At 43.8% G+C, this 17396-nt stretch overlaps 1 protein-coding gene across 3 annotated transcripts; it reads left to right on the top strand.

The window, feature by feature from the left end:
• The first annotated feature begins 82 nt into the window (after positions 1-82).
• casp3a (caspase 3, apoptosis-related cysteine peptidase a) lies at positions 83-11865 on the top strand. Of its 3 annotated transcripts, none has more exons than XM_071406944.1 (6): positions 83-362; positions 1673-1812; positions 3112-3240; positions 9037-9212; positions 10045-10159; positions 10393-11865. In XM_071406944.1, the coding sequence occupies exons 1-6, from the start codon at positions 298-300 to the stop codon at positions 10620-10622; spliced, it is 855 nt and encodes a 284-aa protein (XP_071263045.1). In that variant the 5' UTR covers positions 83-297; the 3' UTR covers positions 10623-11865. The 3 variants fall into 3 exon arrangements, with proteins under 3 accessions (XP_071263045.1, XP_071263042.1, XP_071263043.1); XM_071406941.1 differs by lacking the exon at positions 83-362 and adding an exon at positions 814-1058; XM_071406942.1 differs by lacking the exon at positions 83-362 and adding an exon at positions 2494-2862.
• The last annotated feature ends 5531 nt before the right edge of the window (positions 11866-17396 follow it).

Genomic DNA, 17396 nt, shown 5'->3' with positions numbered 1-17396 from the left:
ACACGTTTATTATTATCAATATTATCATATGGATCATGTGAGTTGTGGGGAAGTGTGGAAACCGAACGCCCCCTTGCATTGGTTTCGATTGTGACGTGTCCTAATATTGTTTACTCCGGACGCTACTATTGGTTGGTTGCTAACTGTTTGTTTGTAACAAAGAACTATAGGAAGACATGCGCATACAATATATCGGCTTGATATAAGGGTGGCAATTTGCACGGTCTGACCAAAACTTTACTACCAACATTTTTATATAGTCACTGACATTTGTTTGAAATCGATTCGCAGAATACCATGGCAGCAGCAAACGATTTGAGTGCTGGGGACTGCGTTGACGCTAGGCGGGGCGATGGACAAGAGTGAGATTCTTTGTTATCACAATGCATGTATTTTACGAAGTAGCCTAGCAAACCGTGGTAAAGTTGTTTTGAGTTGCGATATTCACCAGTCATTCGGACCACCACATGTTATTATACATTTTTGTAATGAAATCAGGACATTAGGCGACATTGTTACTTGATGATCCTGTTGCGGTCATGGAGTTTGATGCCTATATTTGGTCCATGCTAGACCACATACAGGAAATTGTTATTGTGTCACGCCTATAGTTGACACACGCACACACAGCCATATATATGACTAAAAATAGACGTTTTACAGTAGGAGATCTATTGTATCTCTTTTGAAAAAAGTATTATATTTTTATTCATAGATATTGCTTAAACAGTCAGAGAGAGAAGGCACAGGGTCAGCCACATGGCAACACTCCTGGGAGCATTTTGGGTTAAGGGCCTGCCTGGGAAACTTTTGAAATGTGTAACGGATGTGAAATGGCTAGCTAGTTAGCGGGTACGCGCTAGTAGCGTTTCAATCAGTTACGTCCCTTGCTCTGGATGGGTAACGACGCTTCGTGGGTGACTGTTGTCGATGTGTGCAGAGGGTCCCTGGTTCGCGCCCGTGTTGGGGCGAGGGGACGGTCTAAAGTTATACTGTTACATTGATGCTGTTGACCCGGATCACTGGTTGCTGCGGAAAAGGAGGAGGTTGAAAGGGGGGTGAGTGTAACGGATGTGAAATGGCTAGCTAGTTAGCGGGTACGCGCTAGTAGCGTTTCAATCAGTTACGTCACTTGCTCTGAAACCAATATGTAGGGTTTCCCCTTGCTCTGCAAGGCCCGCGGCCTTTGTGGAGCGATGGGTAACGACGCTTCGTGGGTGACTGTTGTCGATGTGTGCAGAGGGTCCCTGGTTCGCGCCCGAGGTCGGGGCGAAGGGACGGTCTAAAGTTATACTGTTACAAATGCATCCTTCCACCCTTTCTTAAAGTAATCACTGATCTGATGATTCTACAGGTGAAAAGTAAGGGTACCACCTCACAGCTTCCACACAATCCACATGTCTGATCAGTGATTACTTTGAGGGAAGGATGCTCAAAAGTATTTCAACGGTTCGTGTGTATACTTACTCAAAACCCAGTCTGAGATCTGACTTACAGAGTATCAGCTTGGCGTATTGCTGTAATCTAACTAGTGGTCCTGTGTGGCTCAGTTGGTAAGAGCTACCAATGACAAAGTCGTAAGTTCAATTCTCAGAGGGAAAACATGCACACACGAAAATGTAAGTGACTTTGGATGAAAGCGTCTGCTAAGTGGCATCTATTTGTTTCCTAGGTCAGAGGGCCCCTGTGGTGGCTCTGGGTCTATGCAGGTGGATGCCAAGCCTCAGTCCCATAGCTTCAGGTACAGCCTCCGCTACCCCAGCATTGGCCAGTGTATCATCATTAACAACAAGAACTTTGACAGAAGAACAGGTATTGTGTTTGTTCATTTGTAGACTCCGGGTCTAGGCTATGTCTAATACTTGTTTTTTGTTTGCATAAAGCTTGTTGTTCAGCTTCTTCCCAGTGGGTGAAACTAGTTGAAATTACATCATTATAACCTGATTATGTAAAATGGTTGTAATGACATTACCTCACCCAGCTTTGTCTGCTGGGTTACTACTGTAAGAATATGTGTAAAGGCAGTGATGTAAAGTACTTAAGTAAAAATACTTTAAAGTACTATTTAAGTCGTTTTTTTGCGTTATCTGTACTTTACTATTCAGATTTTATACAGCTTTTACTTCACTACATTCCTAAAGAAAAGAATGTACTTTTTACTCCATACATTTTCCCCGATACCCAAAAGTATGTTACATTTTGAATGCTTAGCAGAACAAGAAAATGGTCCAATTCACACACTTATCTGACCTGGAGGACTCACTAAACACACATGCTTGTTTTGTAAATTATGTGTGAGTGTTGGAGTGTGTCTCTGGCTAGCCAAATAAAATAAAAATGGTTCTGTCTGGTTTGCTTAATATAAGGAATTTGCAATTATTTATGTTTTTACCTTTTGATACTTAAGTATACTGTATATATTTTTGTACCCCTTTTTCATGGTATACAATTGGTAGTTTACAGTATTGTCCCATTGCTGCAACTCCCATACAGACTCAGGAGAGGCGAAGGTCAAGAGCCATGCATCCTCCGAAACCCAGCCAAGCCGCACTGCTTCTTGACACAATGCCCGCTTAACCCGGAAGCCAGCCACACCAATGTGTTGGAGGAAACACCATACACCTGGCGACTGTGTCAGTGTGCCTGGCCTGCCACAGGAGCTTGTGCGCGATGGGACAAGAACATCCCCGCCGGCCATGCCCTCCCCTTACCCGGACTACGCTGGGCCAATTGTGCGCCGCCCCATGGGTCTCCCGGTCGCGGCCGGCTGCAACAGAGCCTGGACTCGAACCAGGATCTCTAGTGGCACAGCTAGCACTGCGAATCAGTGCCTTAGACCACTTGGGAGGCACCTATATTTTTGTAATTACATTTACTTTTGATACTTAATTATATTTAAAACCCAAAACTTTTAGACTTACTCAAGTAGTATTTTACTGGGTGACTCACTTTTACTTGAGTCATTTTAAGTTATCTTTACTTTTACTCAAGTATGACAATCGGGTACTTTTTCCACTACTGTGTAAAGGCTGTATGTACATAATGATGACACGCATTACATATCCAGAAAGCAAATTGAATTAGTCTAATAACTTTACTTTGTTTTTAAAGGTATGAATGTACGCAATGGCACAGATGTGGATGCAGGCAACGTGATGAAGGTGTTTGGGAAACTGGGTTATAAGGTGAAGGTTTACAATGACCAGACAGTGGACCAGATCAAGCATGTTTTAACCACAGGTAAGCATGTTTGAAAGTCAGCACCACCACGGAGATGGGTTTGTCTTCGTATAATGATCTATTCATGATAGAATCCAAGATGGCGTAGCAGTCGGACGTGTCTTTGTCTTGTCTTGTCCCGTGTAAATAGTCTTTTCGTATTTTTCGTATACATTTCGTATATATTTTAATTTCACTTTCCATCTAGGAACTGAATATACATTCCTACATTCCGCCTCACCCAATGTGGTACGGACCTGCTATTTTTTTTTATACTTTAGAACCGTAACCCCAATCAGAAGCTAGCCAGATAACTAGCTAGTAGTCAGTTAGCCACTGCTGCGGTCTTCGCCCTTAACTCGGACACAGCCAGCTTCAATACCGGGCCAATACCTGCCAGTCTGCAAGCGCGATATCAACCCAGAGCATATAGGACTGCTTTTTCTCTACCACATCACCGGATTCCTGACGCAAGCTCTGGACAATTACACCGTATCATCACAGCTAGCTAGCTGAAACCGAGTGGCTACTACTGGCTAACACCTCTGTCCCGAAGCAAGCACCAGTTAGCCTTGAGCTAGCCTCGAGCTAGGCCCATCTGCCGGCTAGCCGAAGAGGTCTACCAGCGAATTCTTGGGCTACAATACCTCTTTTGCCAATTGGACTGGACCTTTTTTTTGCCGACACAGAGCCCTGCCAATCCATCACAACTGGTCTAAATCAGCTACAAGCTAATTTAGCCATTTTTTTTGCCGCTGCTAGTAGCTTTTACCTTCTGCACAGACACCAGCCCTCTTATTAGCCTGGATATTACTCACCAATTTACCAGCATCGGACTGTCTCTCGACAACAACGCCGGATTCCTGCCGTAATCCCTGAGCCACTACTTCTGATCCTCACAGCTAGCTTGCAGCTAGCGCAGCTAGCGCCACTGCCACGAAGCTAGCACCAGTTAGCAAACACAATTCTACAATTCACAACCTCTCTTTCGCCATCCGGCTTGGATTCTCTGTCGACACGACCACGTCTGAGCAGACCCCCTCCGTCTGAGCAGACCACCCCCCGGGCTACTAACTTTAAACGCCGCGTGCTAGCTTAGTGGAGGCCTCCCTGCTCCATCTACGGCTGCCCCCTGGACACTATGATCACTTGGCTACATAGCTGATGCATGCTTGACTGTCCATTAATTCACGGTACTCCATTCTGTTTATTTGTGTTTTATCTGTCGGCTCTGTGCTTTAACTCAGGATCTGTGTGTAGTTAATCCGACCCTCTCTGCCTAGTCGTCGCCATTTTTACCTGTTGTTGCTGTGTTAGACTAGCACCCTGTTATTGCTGCTGTTATCTTACCTGTTGTTTTAGCTAGCTCTCCCAATCAAGACCTGCAATCACTTTATGCCTTATTGTATGTCTCTCTCAAATATCAATATGCCTTGCATACTGTTGTTCAGGCTAGTTATCATTATCATTGTTTTGGTTTGCAATGGACCCTGTAGTTCCACTCTCCGTACCTCTGATACCTCCTTTGTCCCACCCCCCACACATGCGGTGACCTCACCCATTGAGACCAGCATGTCCAGAGATACAACCTCTCTTATCATCACCCAGTGCCTGGGCTTGCCTCCGCTGTACCCGCGCCCCACCATACCCCTGTCTGCACATTATGCCCAGAATCTATTCTACCACGCCCATAAATCTGCTCCTTTTATTCTTTGTCCCCAACGCTCTAGGCGACCAGTTTTGATAGCCTTTAGCCGCACCCTCATCCTACTACTCCTCTGTTCCTCGGGTGATGTGGAGGTAAACCCAGGCCCTGCATGTCCCCAGTCACCCTCATTTGTTGACTTCTGTGATCGAAAAAGCCTTGGCCTCATGCATGTCAACATCAGAAGCCTCCTCCCTAAGTTTGCCTTACTCACCGCTTTAGCACACTCTGCCAATCCTGATGTCCTTGCCGTGTCCGAATCCTGGCTTAGGAAGGCCACCAAAAATTCTGAGATTTCCATACCCAACTATAACACTTTCCGTCAAGATAGAACTGCCAAAGGGGGAGGAGTTGCAATCTACTGCAGAGATAGCCTGCAAAGTTCTGTCATACTTTCCAGGTCTATGCCCAAACAGTTCGAACTTCTAATTTTAAAAATTAATCTCTCCAGAAATAAGTCTCTCACTGTTGCCGCCTGCTACCGACCCCCCTCAGCTCCCAGCTGTGCCCTGGACACCATCTGTGAATTGATCGCTCCCCATCTAGCTTCAGAGTTTGTTCTGTTAGGTGACCTAAACTGGGATATGCTTAACACCCCGGCAGTCCTACAATCCAAGCTTGATGCCCTCAATCTCACACAAATCATCAAGGAACCCACCAGGTACAACCCTAAATCCGTAAACATGGGCACCCTAATAGACATTATCCTGACCAACCTGCCCTCCAAATACACCTCTGCTGTCTTCAATCAAGATCTCAGCGATCACTGCCTCATTGCCTGTATCCGCCACGGGTCCGCGGTCAAACGACCACCCCTCATCACTGTCAAACGCTCCCTAAAACACTTCTGCGAGCAGGCCTTTCTAATCGACCTGGCCCGGGTACCCTGGAAGGATATTGACCTCATCCCGTCAGTTGAGGATGCCTGGTCATTCTTTAAATGTTACTTCCTCACCATATTAGACAAGCATGCTCCGTTCAAAAAATGCAGAACCAAGAACAGATATAGCCCTTGGTTCACTCCAGACCTGACTGCCCTCGACCAGCACAAAAACATCCTGTGGCGAACTGCAATAGCATCGAAGAGCCCCCGCGATATGCAACTGTTCAGGGAAGTCAGGAACCAATACACGCAGTCAGTCAGGAAAGCAAAGGCCAGCTTTTTCAAGCAGAAATTCGCATCCTGTAGCTCTAACTCCAAAAAGTTCTGGGATACTGTAAAGTCCATGGAGAACAAGAGCACCTCCTCCCAGCTGCCCACTGCACTGAGGCTAGGTAACACGGTCACCACCGATAAATCCGTGATAATCGAAGACTTCAACAAGCATTTCTCAATGGCTGGCCATGCCTTCCTCCTGGCGACTCCAACCTTGGCCAACAGCCCCGCCCCCCCCCGCTGCTACTCGCCCAAGCCTCCCCAGCTTCTCCTTTACCCAAATCCAGATAGCAGATGTTCTGAAAGAGCTGGAAAACCTGGACCCATACAAATCAGCTGGGCTTGACAATCTGGACCCCCTATTTCTGAAACTGTCCGCCGCCATTGTCGCACCCCCTATTACCAGCCTATTACCAGCCTGTTCAACCTCTCCTTCGTATCATCTGAGATCCCCAAGGATTGGAAAGCTGCCGCGGTCATCCCCCTCTTCAAAGGGGGAGACACCCTGGACCCAAACTGTTACAGACCTATATCCATCCTGCCCTGCCTATCTAAGGTCTTCGAAAGCCAAGTCAACAAACAGATCACTGACCATCTCGAATCCCACCGTACCTTCTCCGCTGTGCAATCCGGTTTCCGAGCCGGTCACGGGTGCACCTCAGCCACGCTCAAGGTACTAAACGATATCATAACCGCCATCGATAAAAGACATTACTGTGCAGCCGTCTTCATCGACCTGGCCAAGGCTTTCGACTCTGTCAATCACCATATTCTTATCGGCAGACTCAGTAGCCTCGGTTTTTCTAATGACTGCCTTGCCTGGTTCACCAACTACTTTGCAGACAGAGTTCAGTGTGTCAAATCGGAGGGCATGTTGTCCGGTCCTCTGGCAGTCTCTATGGGGGTACCACAGGGTTCAATTCTCGGGCCGACTCTTTTCTCTGTATACATCAATGATGTTGCTCTTGCTGCGGGCGATTCCCTGATCCACCTCTACGCAGACGACACCATTCTATATACTTCCGGCCCTTCCTTGGACACTGTGCTATCTAACCTCCAAACGAGCTTCAATGCCATACAACACTCCTTCCGTGGCCTCCAACTGCTCTTAAACGCTAGTAAAACCAAATGCATGCTTTTCAACCGTTCGCTGCCTGCACCCGCACGCCCGACTAGCATCACCACCCTGGACGGTTCCGACCTAGAATATGTGGACATCTATAAGTACCTAGGTGTCTGGCTAGACTGCAAACTCTCCTTCCAGACTCATATCAAACATCTCCAATCCAAAATCAAATCAAGAATCGGCTTTCTATTCCGCAACAAAGCCTCCTTCACTCACGCCGCCAAACTTACCCTAGTAAAACTGACTATCCTACCGATCCTCGACTTCGGCGATGTCATCTACAAAATAGCTTCCAACACTCTACTCAGCAAACTGGATGCAGTTTATCACAGTGCCATTCGTTTTGTTACTAAAGCACCTTATACGACCCACCACTGCGACCTGTATGCCCTAGTCGGCTGGCCCTCGCTACATGTTCGTCGTCAGACCCACTGGCTCCAGGTCATCTACAAGGCTATGCTAGGTAAAGTGCCGCCTTATCTCAGTTCACTGGTCACGATGGCTACACCCACCCGCAGCACGCGCTCCAGCAGGTGTATCTCACTGATCATCCCTAAAGCTAAAACCTCATTTGGACGCCTTTCCTTCCAGTTCTCTGCTGCCTGCGACTGGAACAAATTGCAAAAATCTCTGAAGTTGGAGACTTATCTCCCTCAACAACTTTAAAAATCTGCTATCCGAGCAGCTAACCGATTGCTGCAGCTGTACATAGTCCATCTGTAAACTACCCACCCAATTTACCTACCTCACCCCCCATACTGCTTTTATTTATTTACTTTTCTGCTCTTTTGCACACCAGTATCTCTTCTTGCACATGATCATCTGATGATTTATCACTCCAGTGTTAATCTGCTAAATTGTAATTATTCGATTTATTGCCTACCTCATGCCTTTTGCACACATTGTATATAGATTCTCTTTTTTTTTTCTACCATGTTATTGACTTGTTTATTGTTTACTCCATGTGTAACTCTGTGTTGTCTGTACACACTGCTATGCTTTATCTTGGCCAGGTCGCAGTTGCAAATGAGAACTTGTTCTCAACTAGCCTACCTGGTTAAATAAAGGTGAAATAAAAAAATAAAATAAAAAATACACAGAAGACATTCAGTAAATGACGTTTTAAAAGCAGCCCATTCACAATAAAAACAAGTGAAAGTACATGGTCTCCTGTACTTAAACTGAGAATCAACAATACGCCGTTTCCACAAGCAACGGGGTTAAGCAAAGACATTGCAGGTGAACACCATGCAAAACGATCCGCTCTCAGTGTCTGCACATGTGCACTGTCGCGCTTCATTCACTCACCTGCAACGTGATAGCTGTGTGAAAACATAGGTGAAGAAAATTAGCGTCTCGTTTCTCACTTCTTGTTGTTCTGGAAATTGTCCCAATATTGCTCTTGTCTACCCTTTTTTAAAGGGGCAATCCGTAGTTGAAACAATAACAAAACGCCCTCCCCACAAATGTTTCGGTAAAAAGTTGAGAGATGTGGCTGAAGAAATGTAACCATTCCCAAACTCATAGACAAAGCTATGGATGCCAGGACTGATCATCCATGATATCAACATTTATAGTTTTAACCATGTTTTAAAATGCTGTACAGTGTCTTTACATTTACTTTGTTTACAAACATTGAAGTAATGCAAGCTTATATTTTGGGTTCTGATGGAGTATGACAGTTTCTCAGCTCATGAGGAATTTATGTTATGTTCTTCAAGAATCAATCATTTATAAGTAAAAAAATGTATGTAGCATCAGCAGATTGCTCCTTTAAAGAGCCTTTTATATTCTGTGAAGGACCAATCTAAAACTTGATGTTGTTTCCAGCCTCCAAGGAGGACCACAGTTGCTCCGCTTCGTTCGTGTGTTGCCTGCTGAGTCACGGGGATGATGGCGTGTTCTTCGGGACGGATGCCTCCATCGAGCTCAAGAGCCTCACCAGCCTGTTCCGGGGCGACCGCTGCAACTCGCTGGTGGGCAAGCCCAAACTCTTCTTCATCCAGGTACTGTGGCCATCACGTGTGTTCCTAGATCAGACTTTTAAAACTACTCAGGAGCAGATTTACAAAGCCATTGCACCTGTTTTATTATTTTTTTTCTAGATGGAATTAAGGTGAAACCAAAACACTAGAACAACAATATGAAGTTAAGGTTAAAAGAAGGTATAAGATAGAGGCTAATTTAATCCCCTACTGACAAAACAGGTTAGTCTCGTCCACAGTCAAATCAAATAAAAATGTATTTGTCACATGCGCTGAATACAACAGGTGTAGACCTTACAGTGAAATGCTTACTTACAATCCCTTAACCAACAATGCAGTTATGAAAAAAATACTTAGAAATAAAAGTAACAAATAATTAAAAAGCAGCAGTAAAATAAGAATAGCGAGGCTATATACAGGGGGTACCGGTTAGTCGAGGTATTTTAGGTAATATGTACATGTAGGTAGTTATTAAAGTGACTATGCATAGATAATAGACAGAGAGTATCAGCAGCATAAAATGGGGGGTGGGGGGGGGCAATGCAAATAGTCTGGGTAGCCATTTTATTCGATGTTCAGGAGTCTTATGGCTTGGGGCTAGAAGCTGTTTAGAAGCCTCTTGGACCTAGACTTGGCACTCTGGTACCGCTTGCCGTGTGGTAGCAGAGAGAACAGTCTATGGCTAGGGTGGCTGGAGTCTTTGAACATTTTTAGGGCCTTCCTCTGACACCGCCTGGTATAGAGGTCCTGGATGGCAGGAAGAGGTGAGGGATTGTTCAAAAGGTAGCCTTTGTGTTCGTGTGTGACTGTGACTGATCCATGTCTCCTGTTCCCCCTTGTGTGTGACAAGCAGGCTTGCAGAGGTACTGATCTGGACAGGGGCATCGAGGCAGACAGCAGTTCAGATGGGAGTTCGACCAGGATCCCTGTGGAAGCAGACTTCCTCTATGCCTACTCCACAGCTCCAGGTCCAAGACATGTTCCAAAGCCACACACACACACATAGAAGCACTCTCCAGTCAAGTTTCCTTGAGGTGTGCACAGATCTATAAGTAATTGGATCTGTGAATGCAAGGCTACCACCCTCTTACTTTACCAATCCATCCAATTTAGATCTGTTATTATCTGAGCATGGATGCATTTTCTGAATTATTCAAACCAGGCCCTTGACTCTTATGTGCTCTCACATGTCTTCCCACAGGCTACTACTCATGGAGGAACACTCAGACTGGCTCCTGGTTTATTCAATCTCTGTGTGAGATGATTGGCAAGTACAGCAAAGAGCTGGAGGTCCAACACATCCTGACCCGGGTCAACCACAAGGTGGCGACAGAGTTTGAGTCTGCGTCAAACTCTCCCGGCTTCGATGCCAAGAAGCAGATCCCCTGCATTGTATCAATGCTGACCAAAGAGATGTACTTTACACCCTGAAAGGAGAAAGGTGTGAAGAAGCTCCTCATTTGCCTGGTCCCAGATTGGTTTTAGCTGTCTCGCCAACTCCTATGGTCACTGTTATAGGAGTTGGCAAGAGAGGAAAAACAGACCTGGTACCAGCATCTGAGTGAGGGCAATAGATGTGTGTTTGTTTTGGTTGTGGATTGTATTAGCTGAATTTTTAACACCACTGCTCAATCGCTCAAGTTGGACTTGGTTTAAACTTGTAGGCTTAAGTATCACATTTTATGTTGGAGGTTGAAACCTCTGTCATGCTTTCAGCCTGATGTCATGCACAGAGAAGTTGACTCTTCTTCAGGGTAGAGGTCAGTTCACGTTTCAATTCCATCAACTGAGTAAGTGTGAAATCCTAATTGTAAATGTTAAATTTAAATAACTTCCTAAATGCACTGATTGATTTGAAAGTTGAATTGACCCCAACCCTGTTTCTTACTGAATGATCCCTTGTGTGTAACGTTTTGGGAGTAGATTGCAGGGGTAGTGTGTAGTAATCAAATCATGGATGTGCAACTCATCTACAAGCACAAGCATTTCTCCCTCATTTTACTCATACTGTTTTCTTTAAACATTTTCTTTGATTATTTTTACAATGTCTAGAACCACACATTTTGTTGGATACTTGAATGAGTAGTCAAAGTGCATTTCTGAAGGGATTATGTTGCATTTGTCTTTTGTGTGGGTTTAAATTGTTGATATTTTTTTAATTGCAGGATATTGTGTAGGTCCGTTTTATAGTTATTCTGTGAAAAAAACAATCCTGTTAAATGAATTCTGCAGAAATAAGGCTTGCTCTCCCTTCTGCCTTCTTTCATGAAATCAGTGTCTCTTTCAGTCCGCTCCAAAGTGGGTCAATTGAAAGCTCTTCCTGACCTGAACATGACCAAATGCTTATTCTGTTTATAGGTTAGAAACATTTGCTCCTGTCCTGGTGTAACAAATGTGTGGTATGTTGATAGGATGTGTATGCTGATAGTAGACAGGATGTGTCCTCTAACTTGGCAGAGACATTTTGTCTATATATTTAAGGCCCAGTTGTAGAAGCTTAAAGGTGCACTCCAGTAGTGATGTGCGGGTCGGCTGTTTGTTCACCCACCCGCAATTGCTAATAACCCATCTGCAACCACCCAACTATATGTGATAAAGTGAAAATGCAATAAGATTTTCAGTGCAAAATGTACACATGACATCAGTTTGACAGGAATTAAAGCTGTGAAAATAACCTAACATGTTTCTGATAAGATTTCAGTTCAGCTGCAAGAACTGCTTAATTCTGCAGGAGTTATATTTATATTATAAATAGTCATAATGGTGCCAGAAGAGATGGTTCTTAACCAATTGTGCTATTTTGTATGTGTTTTTTCGCGTTATTCGCAACTTATTTTGTACATAATGTTTCTGCCACCGTCTATTATGACCGAAACGAGCTTCTAGATATCAGAGCAGTGATAATTCACCTCAAACTGGACAACACATCTGCCACACTGATCCTCACCCCTGAGGGGCCCCAGTGTTGTGTGCTTAGTCCCCTCCTGTACTCCCTGTTCACTCATGACTGCACGGCCAGGCACGACTCCAACACCATTACATATGCAGATGACACAACGGTGGTAGGCCTGATCACCAACAACGATGAGACCGCCCACAAGGAGGACGTCAGAGACCTGGAAGTGTCTCCCTCAACGTGAGAGCTTCAAGTTCCTTGGTGTCCACATCACTAACAAAATATTATGATCCAAACACACCAAGACAGTTGTGATGAGGGCACGACGATGAAAAGGTTTGGCATGGGTAATCAGATCCTCAAAAAGTTCTACAGCTGCACCATCGAGAGCATCCTGACTGGTTGCGTGGTATGGCAACTGCTCGGCTTTTGACCGCAAGACGCTACAGAGGGTAGTGGGTACAGCCCAGTACATCATTGGGGCCAAGCTTCCTGCCATACAGGACCCCTGTACCAGACGGTGTCAGAGGAAGGCCCTAAATATTGCCACCCTAGTCATAGACTGTTCTCTCTGCTGCCACACGGTAAGCGGTGCCGGAGCGCCAAGTCTAGTTCCAAAAGGCTCCTGATCAGCTTCTACACCCAAGCCATAAGACTGCTGAACAGCTAATCAAATGGCTACCCGGACTATTTGCATTGACCCCCCCACCCCCCCTTTTTTTACACTGATTAGGCACATTGTTACAGAGAACAATTTATTGTGATAACAGTTTACTGTTTATTACCCATCTGAACAGTACAGTTCCCCATCTTGTGACTGTCAAATTTGTATAGCGCCTCAAAATCATCACACATAACATCTTTCCCAAACATGAGGCTACCGTTCTGGTCCTCACTTCTTTTTATTTTCAACTCTCCATTTTGCAGCTTTTCTCACATTGAATTACACTTCAACATTGTCCCTTTTTTCTCAGTGGATTGAAGTGAACTTTTTCTGCCCAAGTTTCCAAAAGCATGTGGAAATTGGGATGTATTTGCTGCGCGTACAGTTACATGCTGACCAGACGTGCGCCATCACACGCATGTTGATTTTGTCCATCCACACCAGATGCGATCAGAACACACAGGCGGAAATATCAAAACAAATTCTGAACCAATTACATTAATTTCGGGACAGGTTGATAAGCAAACATTTATGACAATTTAGCTAGCTTGCTGTTGCTAGCTAATTTGTCCTGTGATATAAACATTGGGTTGTTATTTTACCTGAAATGCACAAGGTCCTCTACCTTGACAATTAATCCACAGATAAAGTGGTAAACTGAGTTCTTTTTCTAGTAATCTCTCCTACTTCAGGCTTCTTTTTCTTTGGACTTTAAATAGCGGTTGGCAACCAACTTTAAGGTGCATTACCACTACCAACTGGACTGGAGTGTGGACCTCACTTCATCTTTCAATCACCCACATGGGTATATGCTCCTAAAAACCAATGAGGAGATGACATGTGGGTGCATGCTCCTAAAAACCAATGAGGAAATGGGAGAGGCGAGAAAGATGTAAACCGTCATTGCCTCTTGATCACATTTGTCATACTGTAATTGTTTTGAATTTCACTTAGTTGGTGAGGTTCTCGAAGCTCCAACAATTATAGTTACAGTTTTTGGTTCCGCTTTATAATAAATGGCGCAAAAATCATATTTACATTATAGTCAGATAGGTAAAGCGTAACTACAGATTAGGCACATTGTTACAGAGTGCAATTTATTGTGATAGCAGTTTACAGTTGTGTCATTACACATTGGGATATTCACACATTAGATTAGCAAACATTGTACGATGTAGCGATATGTACTGTTAGGGTTCGTTCCTTTCCTCGTCAATCATTGGTGAAATTAGCATTATGACAATATATTTAATTAAATCATTCAAATACCTTTATTAATGCAATTGCAGACAGAAGTTGACAATCAGGAACATAGCACGCATGTTTCCGAGTAAGTTCTGCATCAAACAAAAAGTCTCAAGTTGTTTTGTTACACCCTCAGTCTACCCTGGTGATGTCACTACCTACGTCATTAGCTTTTTACTCCTGAGACCAAAACCCTGCCTACCAAGCTATATAAACAATGGCTTTTAGTGTTATCTAAAACTTAGCAGTAAAAGTCCACTCCCCAAAGTTGATTTATTGTGGAATGTTTGACTAGTCTTATCTCCTCCACTCCCCTGCAGAGCTTCTTCTTCACAGTCACACATTACTCAGAGGGGCCTCTTTTTAATGAGGCAGAGAGAGAGAATTAGAAAACAACTGTGGAACAATATTAAAATCTCATAATGTATATGTATATTGTTAATCTGTAGTCTAGGACCCTACTAATGTAAGGAGCTTCTATTAATACAACATAAGAATAATCAATTATTGTAATACATCAAACATCTTGGTACAACCCTTTTCATGACCCCTAGGTGAACCCGACAGTACCTACAAAGTAATTAGGCCTACCATGTAAATAAATGATTATATTGTAATTTTAAAGTAGGACCGTTTTTCATATTTACATTGTCAAATTCAATGCATGGAGTTTTGATGGATTTTTGCTAATAACTTTTTAATACTGTCCTTTGGTGATATGGTTGTCCATAGAGAAAAATGTATGTATTACCTTTGTCCATAAGCTGTCTCTGTACAACATGATTACATCATGTCCAATGTTCCCACATATTTTTTTAATCACTGAGCAAATTTCAGGTCTGCTGAGCGCAAACTTTAATGTTGCGAAAATTCTGTGCAACTTCCGGCGCGCGTTTACTGTGAACACTGTACCTGCTTTAAGTTATTTTTAACAGTGGTCAAGTAGGCTACTGTGGCTATTTGGTCATAATATAGGCCTAACATACGCACAGCTTAGAGGGAACATTGATCATGTCTATTTTACACTGTTAGTTCTATTGAGTGCAATGAAAAAATACTCTGCTCCATTGTCATAGAAACTGTACCATCCTTAATAATTTTATGTCCTCACATTTTGTATAGTCAGTACCACCTGCTGTCTACAGAAAATAAAAGTAGTTTTTTGGAGTTTGTAACATTATTTCACCCTTCACCTGGTAAATGACCATGTAAATATTGTTTTTATTTTACATTTATTTTAACATAAGACATATTGAGACCTACGCCTCTTTTTCAAATGTGTCCTGCACAATACAACACAAATACGTACATTATACACAAAATATACATATACAGTATATCACAAAAGTGAGTACACCCCTCACATTTTTGTAAATATATGAGTATATCTTTTCATGTGACAACACTGAAGAAATGACACTTTGCTACAATGTAAAGTAGTGAGTGTACAGCTTGTATAACAGTGTAAATTTGCTGTCCCCTCCAAATAACTCAACACACAGGCATTAATGTCTAAACCACTGGCAACAAAAGTGAGTACACCCCTAAGTGAAAATGTCCAAATTGGGCCCAATTAGCCATTTTCCCTCCCCAGTGTCATGTGACTCGTTAGTGTCTCAGGTGTGAATGGGGAGCAGGTGTGTTAAATTTGGTGTCATCGCTCTCACACTCCCTCATACTGACTGGTCACTGGAAGTTCAACATGGCACCTCATGGCAAAAGAATTCTGAGGATCTGAAAAAAAGAATTGTTGCTCTACATAAAGATGGCCTGGGCTATTAGAAGATTGCCAAGACCCTGAAACTGAGCTGCAGCACGGTGGCCAAGACCATACAGCGGTTTAACTGGACAGGTTCCACTCAGAACAGGCCTCGCCATGGTCGACCAAAGAAGTTGAGTGCACGTGCTCAGCGTCATATCCAAAGGTTGTCTTTGGGAAATAGACGTATGAGTGCTGCCCGCATTGCTGCAGAGGTTGAAGGGGTGGGGGGTCAGCCTGTCAGTGCTCAGACCATACGCCGTACACTGCATCAAATTGGTCTGCATGGCTGTCGTCCCAGAAGGAAGCCTCTTCTAAAGATGATGCACAAGAAAGCCCGCAAACAGTTTGCTGAAGACAAGCAGACTAAGGACATGGATTACTGGAACCATGTCCTGTGGTCTGATGAGACCAAGATCAACTTATTTGGTTCAGATGGTGTCAAGCGTGTGTGGCGGCAACCAGGTGAGGAGTACAAAGACAAGTGTGTCTTGCCTACAGTCAAGCATGGTGGTGGGAGTGTCATGGTCTGGGGCTGCATGAGTGCTGCCGGCACTGGGGAGCTACAGTTCATTGAGGGAACCATGAATGCCAACATGTACTGTGACATACTGAAGCAGAGCATGATCCCCTCCCTTCGGAGACTGGGCCACAGGGCAGTATTCCAACATGATAACGACCCCAAACACACCTCCAAGATGACCACTGCCTTGCTAAAGAAGCTGAGGGTACAGGTGATGGACTGGCCAAGCATGTCTCCAGACCTAAACCCTATTGAGCATCTGTGGGGCATCCTCAAACGGAAGGTGGAGGAGTGCAAGGTCTCTAACATCCACCAGCTCCGTGATGTCGTCATGGAGGAGTGGAAGAGGACTCCAGTGGCAACCTGTGAAGCTCTGGTGAACTCCATGCCCAAGAGGGTTAAGGCAGTGCTGGAAAATGATGGTGGCCACACAAAATATTGACACTTTGGGCCCAATTTTGACATTTTCACTTAGGGGTGTACTCACTTTTGTTGCCAGCGGTTTAGACATTAATGGCTGTGTGTTGAGTTATTTTGAGGGGACAGCAAATTTACACTGTTATACAAACTGTACACTCACTACTTTACATTGTAGCAAAGTGTCATTTCTTCAGTGTTGTCACATGAAAAGATATACTCAAATATTTACAAAAATGTGAGGGGTGTACTCACTTTTGTGATATACTGTATATACATTCATTAAAATACAAAAACACAGTCATGGGACGCACAAGTAAAACATCACAAATCACTCTGAAAAACGAATGATTACCCAATCAATACCGAACGGCACAAGAATATTAAGATGAAATGTATTTAGAATTTTGTTACAGCAATACGGTGCATTAATACTAAAAGCATATTTACCTAGCTCGGTGGAGACCCTAGGAACATCAAGAGTTAACCAATCCTGTGAAGGGGTTAGGCAACTCAGGTGTCTATACTTCAAGAGCAAAATTAAATAGGATGGAAGTTTATGAAGTAGGGCCTTGTAAACAAAAATGGAGTAATGGAGAGATCTACAGGTCTTTAGGGAAGTCCAGCCAACCTTTTGATAAGCCTACAGGATGCAGTAGGAATATTTGTACAATGTTTGGGGTCCAAACTAGGATGCAATT

The sequence above is a fragment of the Salvelinus alpinus genome, chromosome 6 (assembly GCF_045679555.1).
Source record: "Salvelinus alpinus chromosome 6, SLU_Salpinus.1, whole genome shotgun sequence".
NCBI classification, from domain to species: Eukaryota; Metazoa; Chordata; class Actinopteri; order Salmoniformes; family Salmonidae; genus Salvelinus; species Salvelinus alpinus.
The sequence above is the reverse complement of the archived record's forward strand: the minus strand, read 5'-3'. Positions and strand labels throughout refer to the sequence as shown.